This window comes from Syngnathus floridae, chromosome 22 (genome assembly GCF_059516105.1).
Source record: "Syngnathus floridae isolate MCC-2025c chromosome 22, RoL_Sflo_1.0, whole genome shotgun sequence".
Lineage (NCBI taxonomy): Eukaryota > Metazoa > Chordata > Actinopteri > Syngnathiformes > Syngnathidae > Syngnathus > Syngnathus floridae.
This window is the reverse complement of record NC_142434.1, coordinates 4,391,425-4,415,668: the sequence shown is the minus strand read 5'-3', so window position 1 is coordinate 4,415,668 and position 24,244 is coordinate 4,391,425. Positions and strand designations below refer to the sequence as shown.

Genomic DNA, 24,244 nt, shown 5'->3' with positions numbered 1-24,244 from the left:
GGCTCGTAGACATTAAACGCATTTAATAAAAATGTTCTTTATCTCAAAATTTGCATATTTCATTTATCCCGGCCCTGTTCATTGGAGGTCTTCATGACTGGCTAATCTTTTTATTAACCTTTCGAGTTGTTCCACTTCCAGCGAGCCGAGCGGCTGTTTGCAAAGCGGAGAAAAGCGACTCGAAAAAAGTGTCCAGTCCAGCTGTGGTCGCTCTGCTGCGCGGCGGCATAGCAACAGATGGAGCACAGCGGGATGTGAAGAATGCTCGGGTTGCTCCAATCTATCCCCCTTGAAAATAGGACGCCTAATTTTATTTGTAGCTGCCAGTAAGATTTATTTTATTAGCAGTGGAAGTGAGAAGTTCTCCCCCCCTCCTCCTTGTGTTGCCTTTTTTTTTTTTTTTTTTTTGGGGTACAATCCACATAGCTGCATTTTAGCATCTATTGCCGGTTTGTTTGCAAGCTTCTCGCCCGCCGCTTTATCTCGGTAAACACACGGCGGGCGATTCGGAGTCTCGTGAATGAGACTTTATCACTTTAAGCGGCGGGGGAGTCGCGGCGATATGAATCTCTCTTGTTTCTTAAGATGTCATATCAAGGCCTGTGTACTTTTTGCAGGGGTGATTTTGCTGCTCCTCGATCGACTTCGAAAGCTGCGATGGGAGCAGATGTGGAGGCTGACGGCCGAGCGGGAGTTAATGAGCATGTTGTCGACTTCCTTGGCGGATCAGGTACGAAAGTTTGTTTTATATCTCGACGCGGCGGGTGGCGTCTTCCGAGGTCAAATTTTAAATTGGAGTAATCACATTCAACTCCGTTAAGGGTGTGTGTGAAAATGTGTTGATTCGTTTTACGTTTTGGAATCCACAAGTTTTATTTGTCTGAATAAAATAGACTTGAAGTTTTCCTTCCCATTATTCTGCCGCTCGTCCGCCTCCTTTGTACACGCCTCGCTGGAAGACAGCTTTCCTTTACAGCGCATGAAGAAAGATGAACACAAAAAAGCCTTTTTGTGTTGTGACATTTGGCTGAGAAAAGCTCGGCTACGCCAGGCGGGATTTACATTTCATTTATTAGCAGCTGAACAGTGGAAGACGCGCTCCGCACAGACGTCCGCTGGAGCACGGCCAAAACGTCGCCGGACAGCCGGCGCCTTCGCGACAACTGCGGCGACATCTGGCCAAGCGTAGCGACGTGTTGCCCGTGCTTTGACAACTCCCCCACTTGCCACTCTCCGACAATCATGTCAGCGCCACAGCGTGATTCACAATAGTCGGCCCTGATCGAGCTGAAAAGGCTGCGTGGGCGGGAAACGGTGTGACATCGTACAAGCCGGGGGGCACAATGCTAGCAGACGAGAAATCCCACAGAGGAACTATCGAGGCTTGAGCGGGGGGCGTTCGGCACCAAAAATGACACAGCGCTTTTATTCCTCGAAAGTAGATTTAATTTTTTTTGTAAAGCTCTGTAATGTTCTGTTTGAACATTTAAGCCTGCTGCACACAGGAGCTACTATCCGCTGAGCAAAAAAAAATCATTCGAGACGGTTTACTCAGCAGGTAGCTCGCTGTGCGCGAGTAATTGGCGCAGGTTTTTTTTTTGTCTTGAGAGGAATAGCTAACGTTTGATAGGTTCGGCCACGCAGGGTGAAAATCTCACCGAGTGCCGTGCTACTTGAGCTACGTGCGGGGGGAAGAATATGTGGTGGTCAATCAAATTGAACCTTCACGTGGAGGCCATTGACAAAGTTCTTTCAAGGGAAAAAAAATGTTACTATTGTAGTGGATGAAATAAGAAAATAAATGAGTGTAAGTTTTAACATTCAGTAATTTGATACCACTAGAGGGAGCCCACAGTCAAAATGTATTAAATCACTTTTTCTTCCAAACAAGGGATTGTCAACAGGTGGTGTGTGGCCCACTAGTGGTCCATGGTGGTTTTACTGGTGGTCCACAAAATTAGAAATGGAAAATAATTGTAACTCTTTTTTACTATTAATAATTAATAATTATAATTATTTATCATTTAGATTTGATTAATTTTCCAGCCAATTTTGGGACTCATTTAAATTATTCATTATTCAAATCATGTCAAATGAAACTGAGATTCCCAAAATAGGCACACAGATGCAAATAAATAGCCTGTATAGTAAAAAAAAAAAAAAAAAAAAGTATTGTAGTAGTATAGTATAGAAAAAAAAAAAGCTTCACTCACCCCTTGGTGAGCCTGTAGAGTAAAAAAAAAAAAGTATGGTAGTAGTTTAGTATTAAAAAAAAAATGCTTCACTCATCCTTGGTAACATAATGCCTATATTTGAAGTAGGCACTTTTTTTCCCCCCAGTGCAAAATCAGTACAAAATAAAAAAATATTCCGCCAAAGCAGTGATCCACAACTTGCTTCTTGGTTCTAATGCCGGTCGCTTGGACAAAACCAGTTCATCTGAAACGAGGCAACACTGTCATGGTAAACTCGCCCCATTTAGCAATTATGGCTTTTTCGTTTTCCCTGGCCAGCCCGCAGCGACGCAGCGCCTTCCCACGATGCATATATTGTCAGGGCATTTCACCGAGACCTTGGTGAACGATCCCCTCCCCCTCCCCCCATTATCCGCGAGCTATCCACCCCTCATCTCGATGAGTGGTACGTTTATGAGATTTTAATTAAACCTTCATTAAGTAAAGTCCCGCAAGGTATGCAGTTTGGAAAATGAACGGGGGTAGCTTCCGGAATCATTTCAGCATTCCATCTGCCTTCCGCCCGATGAGCTACTCCGAAGGTCTGTCAAGATCTCTTTATCGCGCCGTTTATTACGAGGTTATTGAGCTTTTATGTCTCCCATTAGACGCTTGTGGTGGCTGTCACCGACTGTTGCCATGTGAGTCGGAAGATCTTGAGCATTCATCTGAACTTGTTTTTAAATTGGCCGTCATTTGGGAACGTGGTCACATTATTTGGACTCACAAAAAAAAGCATCATTTTGAGCATTGTAATTGTTCATATATCAAAAAAAAAATCACAGCACCAGTTCGATATGTTATTATTATTCCGTACTATTAAAAGTGAAAGCAGGGAGCAACGTATGAACTCGACACCCACTACACGAGACGTGGCTAAATTATTCACACATGCTGGGATTGAAAAATGCTTTGTAAATCTTCTGAGACGGAATTTAATAAATATTTGAGCCTGGGGCTTAACTCGAATAATTCTATACGTGCTCTTTCATCATATGTGAGGTCCTTCCTCTCAGTCACACATCCATTTTCCCTAATTTATTATCCAGGGAAATAAATAACTAATGTGAATTTTATCAATATTGGCGCTAGATACACTGATTGTGGCAAAATAAAGCATCGAGAATGATTTAACATGGGAGCTTGCGCCTTGTTAACATGTTTTATATTAACAGTATTTAAACTGTCAACATTTGCTATTTAATGGGTCGCCTCTCCAAATTGGACTGGGGCTCCCCCTGGTGGAATTTCCATTTTGTGATGACAGTTGAGCCCAAAAGACAACACAGTCCATTTATTAAAACATAAATTATTTTGTGTGTGTGCAGGATATCTTCAATGCTGTGATCAAGCAAAACCCGTTCCTGGTTCACCAGCTGCCGTGCTTCTGGAACGTTCAGCTTTCCGACCACACCCGCTCAGAGAAGTGCTACAAAGACGTGTCGGACCTCAAGGTGAGAGAGCTGGACCACAGCGTGGGCGATCGCTCCACGTCTCATATTTTCCTCATTATGAAGCACAGATCGAACTTCATTTAAGATCGAATGTGCCCTCGGTGCGGTGCAAAATGTTAATAATGCCTCGAGGCACGAAGGAGGTCAAACTCTAAATGAGTCAATAGTTGTATGAAAGCACTTTCTGATGGATTGGTCGGGGTTGCCCAAGTGGGCGTACTCGCACATTACCGTATTTTTCAGATTATAAAATGCGCTGAAAATTCTATTTATAATTGGGTGGGCCTGATCGAAGTTGAATAACATTTGACTCAATTGACCTTGTGAGTTTTTATTATCGCCTACAAACAAACTGAAATTCCTTCTCCCTTTCTTACCAGGTCATCCACTGGAACTCCCCAAAGAAACTAAGAGTCAAGAACAAGCACGTGGAGTTCTTTCGCAATCTCTACTTAACCTTCCTGGAGTACGACGGCAACCTGCTGCGCCGGGAGCTGTTTGGCTGTCCCAGCGAGGCCGATCACAATAGCGAGAATGTGAGGATCCCGTAAATTGACACGAGAGTCTTACTTGTATTGTTGCAAAGAAAAATCATTTGTAAAAAAATGCACGCATGATCCTCCCTTCATAGCTCCAGAAGACGCTGTCCGAGCTGGATGAAGATGACCCCTGCTATGAGTTCCGTCGCGAACGATTCACCGTCCACCGAACGCACCTCTACTTCCTCCACTACGAGTACGAAGTCACGCCCGACAATGCGGACGTCACGTTAGTGGCGCAGCTCTCCATGGACAGGTGCGGTTTCACACGGTCACTTCCTGTAAATGTGTGATGCACTCGATTTTAAAAGAAAAAAACTTAAGAAATAAACAATAACACTTAGTTGTCGCCCTCTAGTGGTGGGTGAAGGAATCATATTGACCCCAAAAAAAGTCAGATTCTACGAGAAAGTTTGAAGAACACAATCACAAATTTGTTTTAATTTGTTTTTTTAGTTGATTAGTGAAGGAACACATTGATGGAAAACAAACTGTTGCGCAATTGCAGGAGAAGGAAACAATGTCAGAATATAAATTGTCAGCTCACTCAAGCAGGAAGCATATGCGGGCAACTGGGAGAAGACAGATAGACACGTTTGGTTGAACAAATTTTGAATTGACAATGCTGAAATATAAATGAGAGGGAAAGTTTTCACAAAGCTTTTTTTTTTTTTTGGTAAAACAAGAAGGTCAGAATATTGTGATTGTTTAGTGTGTCCTGTGCTGCTTAGACTTCAGATGTTGGAGGCCATCTGCAAGCATTGGGAAGGCCCCATCAGCTTGGCCCTCTACCTGTCCGACGCCGAGGCCCAGCAGTTCCTGCGCTACGCTCAGGGCTCCGAGGTGCTCATGAGCCGAGGCAACGTAGGTTACCACGTGGTCTACAAAGAAGGACAGTTCTACCCGGTCAACCTGCTCCGAAACGTCGCCATGCGGCACGTCAACACACCTTACATGTTCCTGTCCGACATCGATTTCTTGCCCATGTATGGCCTCTACGAATATCTCAGGTAAGAGGAACGTTTAGCGAGCGTACCCGTTGGATTTGTTTGCCGATCACGTCATGCGTCTTCACAGGAAGTCGGTCGTGCAACTCGACATGGCCAACAACAAGAAAGCGCTCGTGGTGCCGGCGTTTGAGACGCTGCGCTATCGCCTCTCCTACCCAAAATCGAAAGCCGAGCTGCTTTCTCAGCTGGACATGGGAACGCTTTTTACCTTCAGGTAGGTAACAGCTGCTGGTCAACTTTGATTCTTCAAATTTATGTAAAGAAGGAACTGCAACGTTATCATTCGGCTTGCCGCAGGTACCACGTGTGGACCAAAGGCCACGCGCCCACCAACTTTGCCAAATGGCGGACGGCCACCACGCCCTACCGGGTGGAGTGGGAGGCCGACTTTGAGCCGTACGTCATGGTGAGACGAGACAGCCCCGAGTACGACCGCCGCTTTGTGGGCTTTGGCTGGAACAAGGTGGCGCACATCATGGAGCTGGATGCGCAGGTAAAACACGCAAGTAGCTAGCTCGCTGGGTCTTTTGTCACAAACAAGATACTTAGGTTGAATTACCTGACATGTTTCGGCTACTACTTCCGAAACATGTCAGGTAATTCAACCTAAGTATCTTGTTAGTGATAAAAGAACCAGTAAAATAATTGACAAGTGAAGACAAAATGAACATAGTACAACTAGCTAGCTAGCTGCTTCAATTGCTAGCTTGAAAGGGGACGTACAATACTTTGCATTTTGGACATTTAGGGTGAACAGCTTGTGTTTTGGAGTCTTTCAGGGTCTCCAGTTACACTACTTTTTTTTTTTTTTAATTATTGATCTATGGGCATCTGCTAATTTATGCTTCACCTATAGCTACAAACTATGTCAAATGCTAATATGTCCTCATTGTCTGTTGAGTGGCCACCTTTGTTCAACCGCTATAGACATTAAAAAAAAAAATAGGTTAAGGTGTAGCCACAGTTCAACCCCCAAGAATCATAATGGCAAGACGCCAACACCCATCCGTCCTTTTCGACAGGCACCAGGAAGTAGCCTGCCACGCTCCAAACACAAATACAACAATCTAGGATTTACTGTTTTTCTTTGTTAACAGTTTGGTCTCGGGAGAGGTCTCCTTCCTGTTGAGTGACATACACCTTATATAATCGTTGGAAAATGATGACTTCTTCGCAGAGCTATGTGGTGTATTTTTAGAAGGGTTTCATGGATATCAATTAGGGTCATTTGAAAATAAATCACAAAAATAAAATTTCATTATTAACTCGCCGGCTCAGCAACTGACTGGCAAAATGAGTTTTTTTTTTTTTTTTTTTGCTGTATTAATATTTTGTTATTCTCTCTCTCTCCACAGGAGTACGAATTTGTGGTCCTACCCAATGCGTACATGATCCACATGCCACACGCGCCCAGCTTCGACATCACCAAGTTCCGTTCCAACAAGCAGTACCGGGTCTGCCTCAAGACCCTGAAGGAGGAATTCCAGCAGAACATGTCGCGGCGCTACGGCTTTGCCGCCCTTAAGTACATGACGGCCGAGAACAACAGCTAGCCACCGCGGGCCCTCGCCGCCCCCAGGCCGCGAGTGACTGTACTGACTCGGTAAGCGTGGGGGGCCGCGAGGGTACATGGACCCGACTCGGACCTTCCTCAAAAACTTTGACTTTAGGTGTGGCGCGTATGGACCGCAGCTTTCAAAGCAGGATCCGGGAAATAGTCACCTCCGCTCGGATGGTGGAATTATTGACGTATGCATGTGGGCGAATGTACACACAGGTGTGTGCGTGCCAGTCAAGGGAGTGACAGCCTTGCGTCCATTCAGTTTTTGCACACCGCGGACACCGTCCAAGTGCCGTGACCACACGTCAAAAGCATATTTTTTTTCCTCTCCTCTAACCGGACATCATCATCATCGCGGCGGCGAGACAAATCGGTAAGGATGGAGGGGAGCGACGCGAGCAATCACAATCCATCCTTCTCATTTAAATAGGCAAGGAAAATGGTCGCCAAGTGTAGCGTACTCCCTTGTCATGCGTGTGTGAGTCTTTTCAATCAAAACCTCTGTGTTCACTACAAACTATGATCTACTCCGTTTCACCCTTGCCTCCAGTCTGATGACTTTTTTTTTTGGGTATTCTCCTTTCAATTGATGTTTGTTTGCAGGTTGCTAAAGATGAAGTCAGAAGGGCAGGAAAACAAGCTTGAATATTTCTAAAGTCTTTACATTTGGCCGAGTTCCAAAGAGTCTGCCTCGAGATAGATTGTGGTCAGTTTTCATTAGTTTCAATATTTAATTTTATTAATGTTTATTCTTGTGTTTGTTTTTTGACATATGATTTGATCTTGCTTTAAATCCTTTTTTTTTGTTGTTTATTTTATTTTTACTGTTGTTAAACTTGAGGCCAGTGGCCCGCCTTCTTTTGCTCTCATTCACCCGAGAAGAAAGACGCAGAAGGGCCGTCATGCAGGTTTGAGTGTGTGTGTGAGATTTTGGAAGTGTGTGACGCCGAGTGGATGGCTGACTGATGCTGCTACCTGAAATAAAAGTAAAAGTGTCAAACGCTTGCTTGCCTTGGACTATTCCTCACCGTTGTCATGGAAATGCTCTTCTCAAGTTAAATATTTGAAGCTCTCCTCTTGATATTTGGACCCTTTTTTTTTTCATTTTTATGCTAATTTCGCTGTTTCCTTTTACACAGAATCTTCAAAAGTCAAAAATAAAAGTTCAACAATTGTATGTTCATCCTGAAGATCATCTTGTAAGGTCGGGACACGTGTTCTTTCACAGCAACATCCTGCTTTTCAAAATATTAAGAAGTGTGTCTCAGTCCTTTTAGTGTTATCACCAGGAAAATCCACAACTGGGAAAAATCCAAGCATGGACCACAAGTAAGTAATCATGTCTCCATTCACTATCTTCCTACACGGTTTTAAAGACCATCTTGTAACCCACTACAAAAGACAGCACCGCGTCCATCACATCTCCAAACTAAAGCCACATCTGCTCAGATGTTTAATGCGGCGGTCTCTGGTGGCCCCCCCTCCCTCCCGTCATCTCCGCCTCAGGCCAGCTACGGTTTGAAGTCGCTCATCAAACGCTAATCATTGCGAATTTCATTAGCTTTCTTCGGGGGGAACCGACTTTCGTTAATTCGCCCCCGACGCTACTACGGCCGCCCATCCTTGAAATCACACACTTCCACTCATTTAGACCAAAATAAGAAGAAGCAAGCCAAGCTTTGATTCAGGTTTATTTTTTGGGTTCTTACCAACACCTCGTGTTTCATTAGCTATAGCATCTGTTGCAGAACATAAAAACTGACAGCTCCTGAAATAGGAGGAGACATTTATTATAACATGAGCTGGCTGACCTTTCCAAATCAGTGACATTTTAAGAGCTACTAATATTAAAAAAATAATAATAATAAATTCCGAACTTATTAACCATCTGTGGAACATGCAGGCGTAACCATTCTTGTATCTTTTAATTATCTTCTTTATCAGGCCACTAAATGTTATCTTTCGAAGCAGACACTTGTGTCATTTACTCCATGGTGCTATTAATTGCTGGAAAAAAAGTCACGTGTCAGTCAAATGAATGGGTGAAAGTTTGAAGCAGTAGTCGTGATTTATGAGGTTCTGTTTATTTTTGTCAGTGTCGAAATAGGCTCGTCACACTTTACGCCGTCCACTCAGATAACGTTACATCATTGCGCCATCCGTGCGTCACTGAATGTCATGATTCGGAAAAAAAATGCTCTTTATCATATTCCATTTTCAGCATCCCATAAACCTTGATCCACCCGTCATTACGTGGAACTCTATTGTGATCCAATAAAAAAAAGACTAACATTATTTACTGCCTGTAAATAGTTATGTCAAGTCTTTATCGCTTTTCATGACATGATAACAATTCTCTTAGTATGTGCACGTGTTTTTTATTTAAAAAAAAAATTGATATGAAGCGGAAAGTTTTGAATTCAACACATTAATCAGAATTTTTTGGATGGGAAAAAAAAGGAAGCAATCCATAGCAATAATTATAACATTAAAGATTGTTTTAATTGTAACTTGTGGAGTTCCTAAAATAAAATGCTCAGCCAACTCCTGTCGTCCAATTGAAAGATAACAAATGTGCGGCGGGTTAGAAAAATGTTGGCCTTGGTGAAGTCAAACGGGAGAATCGTGCCAGCGTTTATCAGAAGTGAGTCACGCCGCTGTCATTTAATGGAGATCAAAAGCTGGACTGAACTTCCAAAACCTTCACTTTGCCTCATGTTTTTTTTAATTTTTATTTATTTGTTCATTTTTTAATGAAACCTGGAGTTAGAAATACCAGTAAAAAGATTCTGAATGTTTGCTTCTGCCCACTGTACTTGACGTACAGTACTGTGGAAAAAAATATATCTGATAACATATCAGAAGCAATTTGAAATCTGACCATGAATCAACACCAAACTGTTTATTTTAAATCATACACAAATCATTGGTGTGAACTGCCTTCATTCCAAGCAGACATTTCACTAAGGTCATTCGCACAATTACTGAGCTTGTTTGCATTCCAGCTCAATTTCACTGAAACTCGTGCACAGCACCAACCCACACACGTTGACCACAACATTGCAATAAATCCTGATTCATCTTATTTTAGCAAATTTAGAAATTATACATAATTTCTAGTGTTATAAATGATCTGTTTTAAGGTTTTTATTGTCTAATATTGAATAATGGAGTCCCTCAAAGCTCTGTCCTCAGTCAGTTATTAATTTTACAATTGGTGACAGTTTTAATTTATCACAAGTGTCTGAATTTTTTTTTTTTGACATTGCGTTATACTGTATCTGCCATCTGATCAATGTTTTGAAGCCTCTTTCTGACCTGTTTCCATTAACCTCCTAAAATATCCAAACACGGTGTTGTTGTTGACCTTTGGCAACACCCCCACCCCGCTTAAAAACCTCCTTCTAACAATGGCCTGTCCTGTCCCGTCCCTCCTCCAGGGGTGGAAGAGCCGTCACCGCCGAAAAGTTTCGAAGACAGATATCAGTGAGAACAATGGTCAAGGATAAGGCAGGCATCCAAACGCAAGTGATCCCTTCGTCATTACTGTTAATAATTACAGCCGACAGTCGCAACTCCTGCGTACTTTATTGATGGCTGAACAGCGGGACATCGCAGTTGCGCTCCAAATGCTGGAGGAGGCGGAAAGGCCAGTGGAAAGTTGGAATTTATAGCACTATCAGGTAGGTGGCAACACGGTAGGATTCAATGTGGCCTATTCTAAAATTGGTGGATAATTTCAGCACTTTTTTGAGAAATTCACAAATTATTTTGCAAATTTTAATGTCTTCATTAAAAAATTAAAAAGTATATATATATAAAATTAAAAAATGAATGGCACATTTTTTTTGAGATTTTATTTGTCATATAGTTTCTGTTTGGTGATATTAAAAAATGCCTATTTCAAAGATAGAACTGAATAATTTTACAATTTTAAATAGTCAAAAATTATTTAAATATCAATTTAATTTTACAGTGACCGGGTTGCATGTTTGTTTTTATTCAAAGTACATGCTAGCTGCATTAGCTGCTATTTTTATGGGTAAAGGCAAACTCATCATCTTGCAAGATTTCACAAACGTGTTGAGAAATAACTTTCGAACATTATTACAACAATTTAAAACACGTCTGATAAAATTCTTTTGAATAGACAAAAATAAGTTCAAACCAGATCTAAAGATAATTTCAGAATGACTTTCACTATATTTTATCTGACAACAAATGTACTTACCTCAAGTTGTGCTTTTGAAATTTCATTTTGGAGAGACTGAATTTGTCCTCCAATTCTGGAGTGACCCACATCATCTTAAGGGGGTGTTCTAGGTCTGAGGGAAGTCGTTCATTGAAAGCAACACTGTCTGGCATTGCTCTCTATTTATCAAATCTGACAAGTGATCCAGACCTCAAGCGCTTTCCCATCTGGACCTTTGTTTTTAGTGGCATCAAAGGTGATCTCATGTTTAAATGTGCTTAAATGGATCTAGGCAGAAGCAGCAGCAGGTCCTCGGACGTACCGCAGGTTCTCAGGATGCAAGCAACGGGCGACCAGTACCTGGTGGCGCGCTCCCTGTACTCGGAGGAGTCGTTTGCCGAGGAGCACAAGAAGGTCTACAGGCACCGCAAGACCGCGCTAGACCACGTCAAGCAGTACTTCACGTGAGACATCACACGCACTTTGAAATGTTGGTAGATAACGTGTTCGAGTCTTATCTACTTTCCAGGTTCAAACTCGTGCTAGTGTAAAAAAAAGAAAAATCGTTATTGATCAGGCCAATTTTTGAAAAGCATTTCAATACGCTTAACGTTGTTCAGGTGTTGATTCATGGTGGTTCTAACCTTGAACTTTTTCACTGATAGTTTAAAAATGTCTTCTGTATCTTGTATTGACTCTCATTACATTTGCCTTTTTTAAAAAATATTTTATTGTCATTGTAGGTGTGATACCAGACGTGCCAAAAATGCCGTTTTGTCTCTGCTTCCCATCATCGGCTGGATTAAGATCTACAGGATTAAAGAGTGGTTGCTGAGTGATATTGTTTCGGGAGTCAGTACTGGACTTGTCGCCGTACTACAAGGTTTGGATCAACTGTTGATTTTTTTTTTTTTTTTTTTTTTTGGTGTCACTTCAATTTACTGCTTGAAGCAAGCACGCTGTGCCTCTTCAGAGAAATTAGTAAACGGGACTTTTATATATTTTTTTAGTCTGATTCCAGTTTGATGTGTTCGATTAGGTTTGGCTTACTGTCTCCTGGCTTCCCTTCCACCCTGGTACGGGCTCTTCTCTGCTTTCTTCCCAGTTGTCATCTATTTTTTCCTCGGAACCTCCAGACACATCTCAGTGGGTAAGGCCGTTCTTTTTTTTATGACCACCTCTCCCTTTGAGTCTCATGGTCTCCTTTTCTGAAGGTCCGTTCCCGGTGTTGTGTCTGATGATCGGCTCGGTGGTCACCAGGCTGGTACCGGACGAAGGCCCGCCAGTTAACATTACAGGTTTTGAAGGTCTCACCATGGATGAGCAGCGAGTTCTGGTGGCCTCCTCTGTGACCTTCCTTGTGGGAATCATGCAGGTGAAACTGCCTTGCTATTGAAATTATTTTGAGGGTTTTCCCCAAAAAAACATTTTCACATAAAATTCTCAAGAACCCATGCGTGAAAAGACACAGCCTGAAATTCCTTTCACATAAAAATCAGGCTTCCCTCTTGAGTTCCAGTCGTACCTTAAAGTCCTTCTCATCCGCCACTTGCCCAATCACTACTGGTGTGCCCCAGGGCTCCGTCTTTAGGCCCCTGCTTTTTTGTTATCATAGCAAACATCTCCTTTGGCACCATCTTGTGGCATCTGTAGGCGTCTGTACTCTCCCTGCGACTTATTTGATCTATTTTTGTAGACCCAAATGATGAGGTTTTTCCACATTTTTATGTGTGTCTGGTAGTTGGCCATGGGCGTCCTGCAAGTGGGTTTTGTGGTGATGTACCTGTCCGACACTCTGGTGTCTGGCTTCACCACGGCGGCCGCCATTCACATCCTGGTGTCCCAGCTGAAGTTTGTGCTGGGCCTGCAAGTCCCTGGAATGAGTGGCCCGCTCTCCATTATTTACGTAAGCTAGTAAAAAGCTTAGGTTTTATCTTAGTGTGTGATTCTTCAGTTGTTTTTTTCTTGACAGACTTTGGAGGTCATCTTCTCCAAGATCGAGTCCACCAACGTTTGCGACGTGGTTATCTCCTTGGTGATCATGGTGGTGGTGTTCATCGTGAAGGAGCTGAATGACCGATTCAAAGCCAAGTTGCCTGTTCCCATCCCCATCGAGGTTATCATGGTGAGGGGCTCGATCATCACTAATCTGTATTGTGATTTGAGTTCTGGTTTCTTTCCAGCTCGAAAGCAGTTCATGACTTTTACAAAAACGAATGTGCTCCCCAGACTGTCATCGCTTGTGGTGTTTCTTACGCGTTCGACTTCAGGACCAAGTATAAAATTGACGTCGTGGGTCATATTCCAAAAGGGTACAGTACCGACCTCAGCCACCGACAGCATCAATCGGAAGAATCCATCCCGATTGTTGATGTTCCTTCCCAGGTACGAGCCTCCGATGGCCCCAAACCTGCACATCTTCCAAGAGACGGCCGTGGAAGCGTTCCCGATGGCCATCGTGGGTTTTGCTGTGGCCTTCTCTGTGGCTAAAGTCTATTCAGTGAAGCACGACTACACCATTGATGGAAACCAGGTGCACAAAACAGAAAAAAAAATGTTTTTTTTTTTTTTAATAACCACATAGAGTTAAAAAAGAAATTTTATTATTTCTCTCCAGGAGCTGATCGCTTTTGGGGTCAGCAACATTTTCGGCGCGTCCTTCAAATCTTTTGCATCTAGTACAGCTCTGTCTCGAAGTGCAGTGCAAGAAAGTACTGGTGGAAAAACACAGGTAACCTGATTTTTTTTTTTTTTTTCCCACACAGTTCATTTCAATACATTCAATATGATTCTCATATCTCCAGATCGCCGGTTTGCTCTCAGCCATCATCGTGATGATTGTCACCTTAGCCATCGGATTTCTCCTGGACCCCCTGCCAAAGGTTGGCTCCGCCCCATCCCCTTTTGCTTTTTTGTTTACACTTCCCTTAACCCGTGTTCCCGACAGTCCGTGCTGGGCGCGGTGGTCATCGTCAACCTGAAAGGAATGCTCATGCAGTTTCGAGAGGTCCCGTATTTGTGGAGGAGGGACAAGTCGGACTGTGTAAGTGGATTGATATTGATGTTGAATAAATTTGTATTTCATTTTGTGGTTTTTTTTTTTTGTTTTAATATACAGATTGTATGGCTTGGCACGTGTATTGCAGCCATCTTACTTGGATTGGATCTTGGTCTGGCCGCAGGTCTCGGTGTGGAACTACTTAGTGTCGTCCTCAGAGCTCAGTTGTGAGTCTCTAATCAAATCTTCTGCTTGTATCAGTTGGTGGGAGAGTAGCGACATTATATTCCTTCTTGTCACTTGTTGCTAGGCAGATTTCATATTCACCACTATGAGCTAGATTAGGCTAGATTTTTATTTTTTTTTGCAATTTAAAATGTTATGACTGCAATAAAAAAAAACTTTTCTGGCCACCTTTTTTTTTTTTTTTTACAGAAATTGTTTTTTGAATTTTATTTCTTCTACTGTAACTCAGCCCCCGCTGCAGCGTGTTGGCCAACATTCACGGCACCGATCTCTACAAGGACCGAAAGGACTATGTTGATGTAAGCTGGCGATGGCACAAGTGAACTGACTATTTTAAAAACTCAAATCCAAACGTATTCCTTCTCCAGATATACGAGCCAGAAGGCGTGAAAATCTTCCGTATCCCGTCGCCGATCTTCTTCGCCAATATCGAGTTCTTCAGAAGCAAACTGGTGGAAGCTGTGCGTTTATCGTTTTGTTCGTTAATCTTTTTAATGTCATTTGTGTCTCGTAATTTTTTTCAAATGTCCAACACAGGTTGGATTCAATCCACTGAGAGTCCTCAGGAAGCGAAATAAAGCACTGCGCTTGATCCGGAAACTTCTTAAGAAAGGTTATCTCCAGTGGACATCGGTATGTGATAACCTGCTCGTATATAAAAAAAAAAAAAATGGTCATGTTGAGTGTAACAATAACAACATAGTTGTTTTCCACAATACACACGCAGTCGAAAGTCATAAATACTACAACACATCATAACTGTTTACGGCGACAAAGATTAGATAATAGTTTGAGATTCGCCAGACTCAGCACTCGTGTACAAACCACGTTGTGTCATCTTCTTGTGTACTTTAAAATATAAACATCAGCAGCGGCAGAAAACAAAGCAACATTTTCCCCGTCCAAAGCCAGAACATGTGGGAAAGTGGCTTGAGGTCATATTTCCTATTCCAGAACGGCTTCCTGAACACCTCATGCGGCCCCATCAACGAGTCGGTTGAGTTTGAGAGCAACACGGAGGAACTGGACCTGCCTGCCAACTTCAAGGACCTGCCCGCCCGCGTGGACTGGAACGCCGAGCTTCCCGCTAACATTGTCGTCCCCCGCGTGGACCTGCACAGTCTGGTGCTGGACTTTGCGGCCGTCTCCTTCCTGGACATCTCCGCTCTTAAGGGTCTCAAAGCGGTCAGTTCATTTTCCAGCATGACTTTTGAAGGTCTGCTCACTGTCTCTCATCTGTTGCAGGCTCTCAAAGAATTTATCCGCGTTGAAGTGGACGTCTACATTGTCGCTTGTGATCGTAAATATCAATTTCTGCGTTTTGGTTTTTCGAAATACACAGCACAAAAATTCCCAAAAATGCTAAATTGGAGGCAATTATTGTTTTTTTTTATTTTTAGCGTACATCCTGGACAAATTGCACCAGTGCAGCTTCTTTGATGACGAAGTGCAGCCGTCCATATTTTTCCTGACGCTGCACGACGCCGTGCTGCACATCCTGAACAAACATCCCGAGTGCTCCCAAAAGAAATCCCGCTACGACAAGGTAGTGAGAAGACCCCCGGTTACTTTCAATAAGAACTTGATTGCATTTCTCAATCATTGTGTATGTTGCATTGATCATTTCATTTGCAGATTCCAACAATGGTGACGGTCCACCATCCTGCGGGGAGTCTCAGGAACAGAGATAAGAATGTAAGCATTACAAATACTCTTGTTAAAATCATTCTTGATGTTCAGAATAGAAAATGAATGAGTGAATATTTCAATTCAGAGATTTTTGTTGGATGATGACACTCATTATTTTATCCACAGGCAGCAGATCCAGAAACCAAGTTCTAACTTCTGCGTGATTCCCTTTTTTTTTTTCTTTTTTTTTTAAATTTTTTTTTTTTAAATAAATCTCCAACAGCGAGGAGAAAGTTTGTTTTAATTTCCAGATCAGCTATTTAGAGCACAGCGCACTTATACCGCATGTAATGCTTTTGCCTTGACTTGACAAATTGTATGTAAACCTTTGAAATGTATGCAAAATGCTAATTTGGTGTGTTCGTACTCTGCGTAGTTATTTGCGGACGTGTAGAAATTGATTTTTATATACTTCATAGTTGTATATTTTCAGGATGATGAGAATAAATTAAGTTTTTGGAACATCTTGTTTTGAAACATTTTATACTTGAATAAATGTGTAACAGAAAAATGTTTTTAAAGATGAATTTCATGTGTACTGTGTTCGGATTCATTTTAATTTATTTTTGAAGTGTACAGTAATCGGATGAGTATCAAAACGTGAATGGGCCGGGCCTCATCAGATAGCAAATGATCAATGCATCATAAAAGTATCTTCTTTTGTCAATGATTATCAGTGGCACATCAGAAAAGGTGATGCGACCGATGTGGAGATTCTAGATTAGATACACGGACGGGCAAAGGTGCAACACTTTCATCGAGGAGACATGAAGTTGACTTCGAGGAAACCCTACGCGCTCACCAGGCCGACGTATTCCGAGGACAGCTTTGCGGAAGACCACCAGAAAATCCCACGCTTGCACAAAACCCCATCAAGCCACGTTAAAGACTACCTGACGTAAGTCGCCGCCGCTCCTTCCTCTTTGACATCTTGACTTGTTTTGTTCATCCCACACCAGATGCGACGCGAAGAGAGCCAAAAATGTAGCGCTCTCCCTCCTCCCCATTGTCGGCTGGATGAAAGCGTACCGAATCCGAGAGTGGCTGCCGGGGGATCTTCTGTCCGGGGTCAGCACGGGCATGGTGGCAGTCATGCAAGGTGAAAAGCGGAAAAATCCATCTGCATGGCTTTGTTGTGTTCCACTAAGAGGATCTTGTGGTCTCCATCAGGACTGGCCTTTTCTATGCTGGCCTCGCTTCCTCCCAGTTATGGCCTCTACACGGCTTTCTTCCCCATGCTCACCTACTTCTTCCTCGGAACGTCCAGGCACATATCTGTCGGTAAATCCTTCTAAATATCTCTTCAAATATTTAGGAAAATATTCATTCTGCTTCATTTAACAAAGTGGTTAATTATGAAGAAAATGTTTGACAGTATCAGCGTGATTAGTTTTAAAGATGGTCCTGACTTCCCGTAGGCTCGTTCCCGGTGCTTAGTTTGATGGTGGGCGCCGTGGTGACCCGCCTAGTCCCGGAAGACGGACCACCCGCCAACATCACAGACTTTGAAGGGTTGACGCCGGACCACCAGAGGGTGCTGGTTGCCTCCTCTGTGACTTTTCTCATGGGGCTCTTCCAGGTAATGTTAAGAACAATTACCTTTGATTATTTTGCTCACCACTAGAGGGAGCCTACACCAATTCTTTATTTTCCACGCAGCTGGCCATGGGGGTTCTCCAGGCGGGCTTCGTGGTGGTGTACCTGTCAGACACGTTGGTGTCCGGGTTCACCACAGCAGCTGCCGTCCACATCGTGGTGTCCCAGCTCAAGTTCGTGTTGGGCCTGACTGTGCCGGGCATTAACGGGCCGCTCTCCATCATTTATGTGCGTCATCATGGATCCAAAAGTTGGAATTGTGCAGGCAATTTTGAGCTGTGGCCTACTGCGTGCAGACCCTGGAGAAGATCTTTGTCCAGATCACGTCCAGCAATGTGTGCGACCTGATAATGTCAGTGGTCATCATGCTCGTGGTGTTCGTCGTCAAGGAGCTGAACGAGCGGTACAAAGCCAAGCTGCCTGTACCCATTCCCATTGAAGTCATTATGGTATGTAATACTTTCATTACCAAAATGAGAATAAAATCTAAACACTTGATTTTTTTTCTCTCTCTCTCTCTCTCTGCCTAGACCGTTATAGCGTGCGGAGTGTCGTACGGCTTCACCTTTGAGACCAGATATGGAGTCGACGTTGTGGGCAAAATGCTAAGTGGGTGAGTTGCGCCAAGATCAATCTTCTATGACAAGCCACCAAGAGCACTTCTTTAGCCTTCCCTTTGACTCATCTTCAGGTACGAGTCTCCAATTGCCCCCAGCATGGAAGTCTTCCAGGAGAGCGCCGTGGAGGCTTTTCCCATCGCCATCGTGGGCTTTGCGGTGGCCTTTTCCGTGGCCAAAGTTTACGCCATCAAACATGATTACACCATAGACGGCAATCAGGTCAGTCGCTGATATTTAAAATAGATAAATATGACTCATGAAATTATGCAATTAGGAGCTGATCGCGTTCGGCGTGAGCAACATGTTCGGCGCCAGCTTCCGCTCGTTTGCCGCCAGCACGGCTCTCTCCAGGACGGCCGTGCAAGAGAGCTCGGGAGGCCGAACGCAGGTTACCGCTCACTTTCCTGCCCGCTGCAACCCTCTGATGACAATAACTTTTTTTCATGTCCACAAATTCAGATCGCTGGGCTCATATCAGCCATGATTGCGATGATCGTGACCGTGGCGCTTGGCTTTCTGCTGGAGCCGCTTCCCAAGGTAACACGTGGCATTGCCTCTATTATATCTTAATTAATATTTATTTCCTATGCAGTCAGTCCTGGGGGCGTTGGTGCTGGTGAACCTAAAGGGCATGTTGATGCAGTTCCGAGACATCCCCTACCTGTGGCAGAGAGATAAACATGAATGTGTGAGTACAGCGATGACATTTTTTTTTTCCCCCTCCATGTTGCCCGAAAGCGAGCCTCAATTATGACCCATGTGCGTACAGTTGGTGTGGGTGGGCACGTGTACCAGCTCCATCCTGCTGGGACTGGATCTCGGACTGGCGGTCGGCTTGGGGGTGGAGCTCCTCACGGTGGTCTTCAGGACTCAATTGTAAGATGTCAGAACGGAAACAACAACTGGAGATCTGAATCTTGCTTCAAATGTCTCTTCAGTCCACGCTGCGCCATCTTGGCAAACATCCCTGGAACTGACATCTACAGGGATCGTAAAGACTACTTACATGTAAGTAGTCATGTGATAATTTTTTTTTTTTTTGACAATCATTGTTTTGTTTGTTCTTGTGAAGATACTTGAACCCAAAGGAGTGAAAATCTTCCGAATCCCGGCTCCCATCTTCTTTGCCAATATTGACTTTTTACGGGACAAGCTTCTCGAGGCCGTACGTATTCTTCTGACATACTTTTGACATGACCAGTCAACTTTCTGCTTCCATCCAATCAACACTTTGTTGTTCTAGGTTGGCTTTAACCCTCTGAGGGTTCTGCGGAAGAGGACCAAGGCTTTGAAAAAAATGAGGAAGCAGGAAGAGCTGATGAAGGAGGTCATACCTCAAGCGTAACGCGTCGTATTCAAAACGAGCTGCTCCCTGAAAACATTTCCTGTTCCATGTGACCCAGAAAGCCGGGAAGGATTTGGAATTTTGCAAGCCGCCATGTGACCCGCAGCTTCATCCGTTAGATCTCCACAGCCTCATTCTGGACTTCTCTGCCGTCTCCTTCCTGGATATCTCTGCTCTCAAGGGGCTCAAAACAGTATGATGCTGATTTTAACATGGCAAGATCCAAAAATGTCTATTTTTGAATACGTGTTTCCCCCCCTGCTTCCTGAAAGGCTCTCAAAGAGTTCATACGAGTTGACGTGGCTGTTTACATAGCGTCATGTGATGGTGAGATTCATCTGTGTCACTCACTTTTTTGTACTTGTGCCGTTCTTTCACACCATTCATGTGTTGACAGTGTGCATACTGGAGAAACTCCAGAGCTGCATGTTCTTTGACGATGACATTCAGACGTCTATGTTCTTCCCGAGCATCCATGACGCCATGATGCACGTGCAGGACAAACACAAGTTGGACACTGTAGACAACTACTTGGTAAGATAAATCAAAGTGAGTGTGATTGTTGTAATGCTGTGTTTTGGTTTTGACTGTCTTTTCTTTTTTCAGGTACTAGAAACTAAAATGTAGAAGTCCTCAACATTCATGCTCATCCTTTTTAAATAAAAGAAATATTCTGAAAAAATGCACGTCACAATAAAATCGGATCCTCTTCGTTGTGTCAGAAAATTTCTTATTCACACAAATATGTATGCACTTCCCTGCATTTTTTGCATCTGCCCATCATGACGCAAATGATAAATTTAGATATCCACTTTGCTTTGCTTCACCAGTAAGACCTCAAGACCTACTTTAACAGCAGGTAGGTAAAACCAAATCAAGTAATACTGCATTTTTATTTTAAATGACAGCAGTGGACTGGAAAAGAATGACACAACCACAGTGAGATCTTGCATTAGGTAATATTGCCCCCTAGCGGCTGTATAACAGCAGTACAGGAACCAATTGACAGCTTGATGTCTTCACAGGCAGACTGGGTGGCAAACAGTTTCACAGTTCTTGGACCTTCAGTGAAGGAAAAAACACACACACACTTTGATGTTTCCACTGGTCTAGCTTTACACTCCCTTCAGATGACATTTAAAGCCTGAACATTGTGGGCTTTTCCCGATGTGCATAAGCCGGATGTCAGTCTCCTGTGGCGCAAAGTTTGGACCCAGGCTTGGCAGACGACAGTCTGGATGGGGGTCCACCATGGCTCCTACCAGTGAGCGATGCATTCAACACAATTCTTGAGCTCAACAATCTTTTTTGCAGAACAGAAAGAGATGTTTATGCATTGCTTGTTTTATAAGGATTACTTTTTTTTTTTTCCATGTGCTTTGGAGGGTGGCGGGGGGGTCACCAGTTTTCATTTGGAACACTGAAAGTGACTGCAGCTTCTGTAACAAATTGATTTCTTACATGCATGTCCTAATAAGCTTCTCGACAACCCCACCAAATGTACAGTATTTTTGCTTTTTTACACATAAAAGTGGTGGTGTACCTAATGGAGTGTCCGTGAGTGACGTCACAGAGCAACCAGCCAATCAGGAGTTTGGGGCCTTTCCGTTTCAGTTAAGCTTTGACCATGATTATTCCCTAATGAAGTGGCCTGATATTAGGTACACCTGAAAGTGTTGGTGTTCCTAATGGAGTGTCCGAGTGACGTCACAGATCAACCAGCCAATCAGTAGGTGGGGGTGAGGGCGGGTGGGGGCACGTTTCACTTTCAGTTAACCTTTGACCCTGATTATTGCCTAATGGAGTGGCCTGCTATTAGGTACACTTGAAAGCGCTGGTGTACCTACTGCAGTGTCTGTGAGTGACGTCACAGATCAACCAGCCAATCAGGAGGTGGGGGTGAGGGCGGGTGGGGCACTTTTCACTTAAACCAGGGATGCCGAGCTCCAGTCCTTGGGGGGCCGCGTTCCAATATGTTTTCCAAGTCATCCTCGTTAAACACACCTGAGTGAAAAGTTGAGGGCATTTTCATGTGCTCCAGGAGCCCAACTTTTCACGCAGGTGCACTTAACGAGGGAATGTTTTTTTTTTTTTTTATGGTGACTGTGTTTTGTGCCTGTACAAGATGAACATACAGTATAAGATAAGTGCAGCTGGAAACCACAAATAAATACATGCTGTCCTGGTTGATGATAAGACTTGGAGGAAAGTGTTTTCATGAACATATTTCAGCAGGGGTGTTGACCTCCAGTCCTTGGGGGGCCGCGTTCCAATATGTTTTCCAAGTGACCCTCGTTAAGCGCACCTGCGTGAAAACTTTTAGCTCATTTCATGTTCTCCAGGAGCTAAAAGTTTTCACGCAGGTGCGCTTAACGAGGGAATGTTTTTTGTTTTTTTTTTATGGTGACTGCGTTTTGTTCTTGTGCAAGATGAACATACAGTATAAGTGTAGCTGGAAACCACAAATAATTACATGCTGTCCTGATTGATGAAAGTGTTTTCATGAACATATTTTAGCAGGGGTGTCAACATCCAGTCCTCGGGGGGCCGCGTTCCAATATGTTTTCCAAGTGACCCTCGTTAAGCGCACCTGCGTGAAAACTTTTAGCTCATTTCATGTTCTTCAGGAGCTAAAAGTTTTCACGCAGGTGCACTTAACGAGGGAATGTTTTTTTTTTTTTTCTTTTTTTTATGGTGACTGTGTTTTGTTCTTGTGCAAGATGAACATACAGTATAAGTGTAGCTGGAAACCACAAATAAATACATGCTGTCCTGATTGATGATAAGACTTGGAGGAAAGTGTTTTCATGAACATATTTTAGCAGGGGTGTTGACCTCCAGTGCTCGGGGGGCCGCGTTCCAATATGTTTACCCTCGTTAAGCGCACCTGCGTGAAAACTTTTAGCTCATTTCATGTTCTCCAGGAGCTAAAAGTTTTCACGCAGGTGCACTTAACGAGGGAATGTTTTTGTTTTTTTTATGGTGACTGTGTTTTGTTCTTGTGTAAGATGAACATACAGTATAAGTGTAGCTGGAAACCACAAATAAATACATGCTGTCCTGATTGATGATAAGACTTGGAGGAAAGTGTTTTCATGAACATATTTTAGCAGGGGTGTCGACTTCCTGTCCTTGGGGGGCCGCGTTCCAATATGTTTTCCAAGTGACCCTCGTTAAGCGCACCTGCGTGAAAACTTGTAGCTCATTTCATGTTCTCCAGGAGCTAAAAGTTTTCACGCAGGTGCGCTTAACGAGGGAATGTTTTGGTTTTTTTTTTTGGTTTTTTTTTATGGTGACTGTGTTTTGTTCTTGTGCAAGATGAACATACAGTATAAGTGTAGCTGGAAACCACAAATAAATACATGCTGTCCTGATTGATGAAAGTGTTTTCATGAACATATTTTAGCAGGGGTGTCGACCTCCAGTGCTCGGGGGGCCGCGTTCCAATATGTTTACCCTCGTTAAGCGCACCTGCGTGAAAACTTTTAGCTCATTTTATGTTCTCCAGGAGCTAAAAGTTTTCACGCAGGTGCGCTTAACGAGGGAATGTTTTTGTTTTTTTTATGGTGACTGTGTTTTGTTCTTGTGTAAGATGAACATACAGTATAAGTGTAGCTGGAAACCACAAATAAATACATGCTGTCCTGATTGATGATAAGACTTGGAGGAAAGTGTTTTCATGAACATATTTTAGCAGGGGTGTCGACTTCCTGTCCTTGGGGGGCCGCGTTCCAATATGTTTTCCAAGTGACCCTCGTTAAGCGCACCTGCGTGAAAACTTGTAGCTCATTTCATGTTCTCCAGGAGCTAAAAGTTTTCACGCAGGTGCGCTTAACGAGGGAATGTTTTGGGTTTTTTTTTTGTTTTTTTTTTATGGTGACTGTGTTTTGTTCTTGTGCAAGATGAACATACAGTATAAGTGTAGCTGGAAACCACAAATAAATACATGCTGTCCTGATTGATGAAAGTGTTTTCATGAACATATTTTAGCAGGGGTGTCGACCTCCAGTGCTCGGGGGGCCGCGTTCCAATATGTTTACCCTCGTTAAGCGCACCTGCGTGAAAACTTTTAGCTCATTTTATGTTCTCCAGGAGCTAAAAGTTTTCACGCAGGTGCGCTTAACGAGGGAATGTTTTTTTTTTAAATTTATTTATTTATTTATTTATTTTTTATGGTGACTGTGTTTTGTTCTTGTGCAAGATGAACATACAGTATAAGTGTAGCTGGAAACCACAAATAATTACATGCTGTCCTGATTGATGAAGCTGTTTTCATGAACATATTTTAGCAGGGGTGTCAACCTCCAGTCCTCGGGGGGCCGCGTTCCAATATGTTTACCCTCGTTAAGCGCACCTGCGTGAAAACTTTTAGCTCATTTCATGTTCTCCAGGAGCTAAAAGTTTTCACGCAGGTGCGCTTAACGAGGGAATGTTTTTTTTTTATTTTTTTTTTTTTTTTATGGTGACTGTGTTTTGTTCTTGTGCAAGATGAACATACAGTATAAGTGTAGCTGGAAACCACAAATAATTACATGCTGTCCTGATTGATGAAAGTGTTTTCATGAACATATTTTAGCAGGGGTGTCAACCTCCAGTCTTCGGGGGGCCGCGTTCCAATATGTTTTCCAAGTGACCCTCGTTAAGTGCACCTGCGTGAAAACTTTTAGCTTATTTCATGTTCTCCAGGAGCTAAAAGTTTTCACGCAGGTGCACTTAACGAGGGAATGTTTTTTTATTTTTTTAAAATTTTTTTTATGGTG

The 24,244-nt window shown here is 43.2% G+C and overlaps 3 protein-coding genes across 9 annotated transcripts in view; all 3 read left to right on the top strand.

Moving 5' to 3' along the window:
* Positions 1–7,802, top strand: part of LOC148379342 (xylosyl- and glucuronyltransferase LARGE1) — a 107,589-nt gene extending 99,787 nt beyond the window's left edge. For 3 of the 5 annotated variants that reach the window (XM_088366535.1, XM_088366537.1, XM_088366538.1), the window contains 8 exons: positions 618–730; positions 3,563–3,688; positions 4,069–4,224; positions 4,320–4,483; positions 4,959–5,237; positions 5,305–5,451; positions 5,535–5,730; positions 6,593–6,795. In XM_088366535.1, coding sequence (XP_088222661.1) covers positions 618–730; positions 3,563–3,688; positions 4,069–4,224; positions 4,320–4,483; positions 4,959–5,237; positions 5,305–5,451; positions 5,535–5,730; positions 6,593–6,790 — 1,379 coding nt within the window. In that variant the 3' untranslated portion in view covers positions 6,791–6,795. Of the gene's footprint in view, positions 1–617; positions 731–3,562; positions 3,689–4,068; positions 4,225–4,319; positions 4,484–4,958; positions 5,238–5,304; positions 5,452–5,534; positions 5,731–6,592 lie in introns of all 5 variants that reach the window. The other 2 variants (XR_015855323.1, XM_088366536.1) reach the window with 2 other exon arrangements.
* A 3,484-nt stretch (positions 7,803–11,286) lies between these two features.
* On the top strand, positions 11,287–16,745 carry LOC148379341 (chloride anion exchanger-like). 3 transcript variants are annotated; one of them, XM_088366540.1, is made up of 21 exons: positions 11,317–11,454; positions 11,734–11,873; positions 12,030–12,140; positions 12,205–12,365; positions 12,732–12,896; positions 12,963–13,115; positions 13,220–13,302; positions 13,376–13,523; positions 13,608–13,721; positions 13,795–13,872; positions 13,938–14,033; positions 14,109–14,215; positions 14,464–14,533; positions 14,603–14,695; positions 14,772–14,867; positions 15,189–15,419; positions 15,480–15,534; positions 15,635–15,780; positions 15,870–15,929; positions 16,050–16,100; positions 16,131–16,438. In XM_088366540.1, the coding sequence occupies exons 1-20, from the start codon at positions 11,327–11,329 to the stop codon at positions 16,074–16,076; spliced, it is 2,262 nt and encodes a 753-aa protein (XP_088222666.1). In that variant the 5' UTR covers positions 11,317–11,326; the 3' UTR covers positions 16,077–16,100; positions 16,131–16,438. The 3 variants fall into 3 exon arrangements, with proteins under 3 accessions (XP_088222667.1, XP_088222666.1, XP_088222665.1); XM_088366539.1 differs by having other exon boundaries at positions 16,050–16,438; XM_088366541.1 differs by lacking the exons at positions 16,050–16,100; positions 16,131–16,438 and adding an exon at positions 16,601–16,745 and having other exon boundaries at positions 11,287–11,454; positions 15,189–15,534.
* On the top strand, positions 16,691–20,168 carry LOC148379340 (chloride anion exchanger-like). Its single transcript, XM_088366542.1, has 19 exons — positions 16,691–16,821; positions 16,883–17,022; positions 17,094–17,204; positions 17,342–17,502; positions 17,583–17,747; positions 17,816–17,968; positions 18,050–18,132; positions 18,211–18,358; positions 18,414–18,527; positions 18,599–18,676; positions 18,732–18,827; positions 18,909–19,015; positions 19,078–19,147; positions 19,212–19,304; positions 19,383–19,466; positions 19,543–19,677; positions 19,757–19,811; positions 19,882–20,018; positions 20,091–20,168. The coding sequence occupies exons 1-19, from the start codon at positions 16,691–16,693 to the stop codon at positions 20,109–20,111; spliced, it is 2,082 nt and encodes a 693-aa protein (XP_088222668.1). The 3' UTR covers positions 20,112–20,168.
* Positions 20,169–24,244: the final 4,076 nt, after the last annotated feature.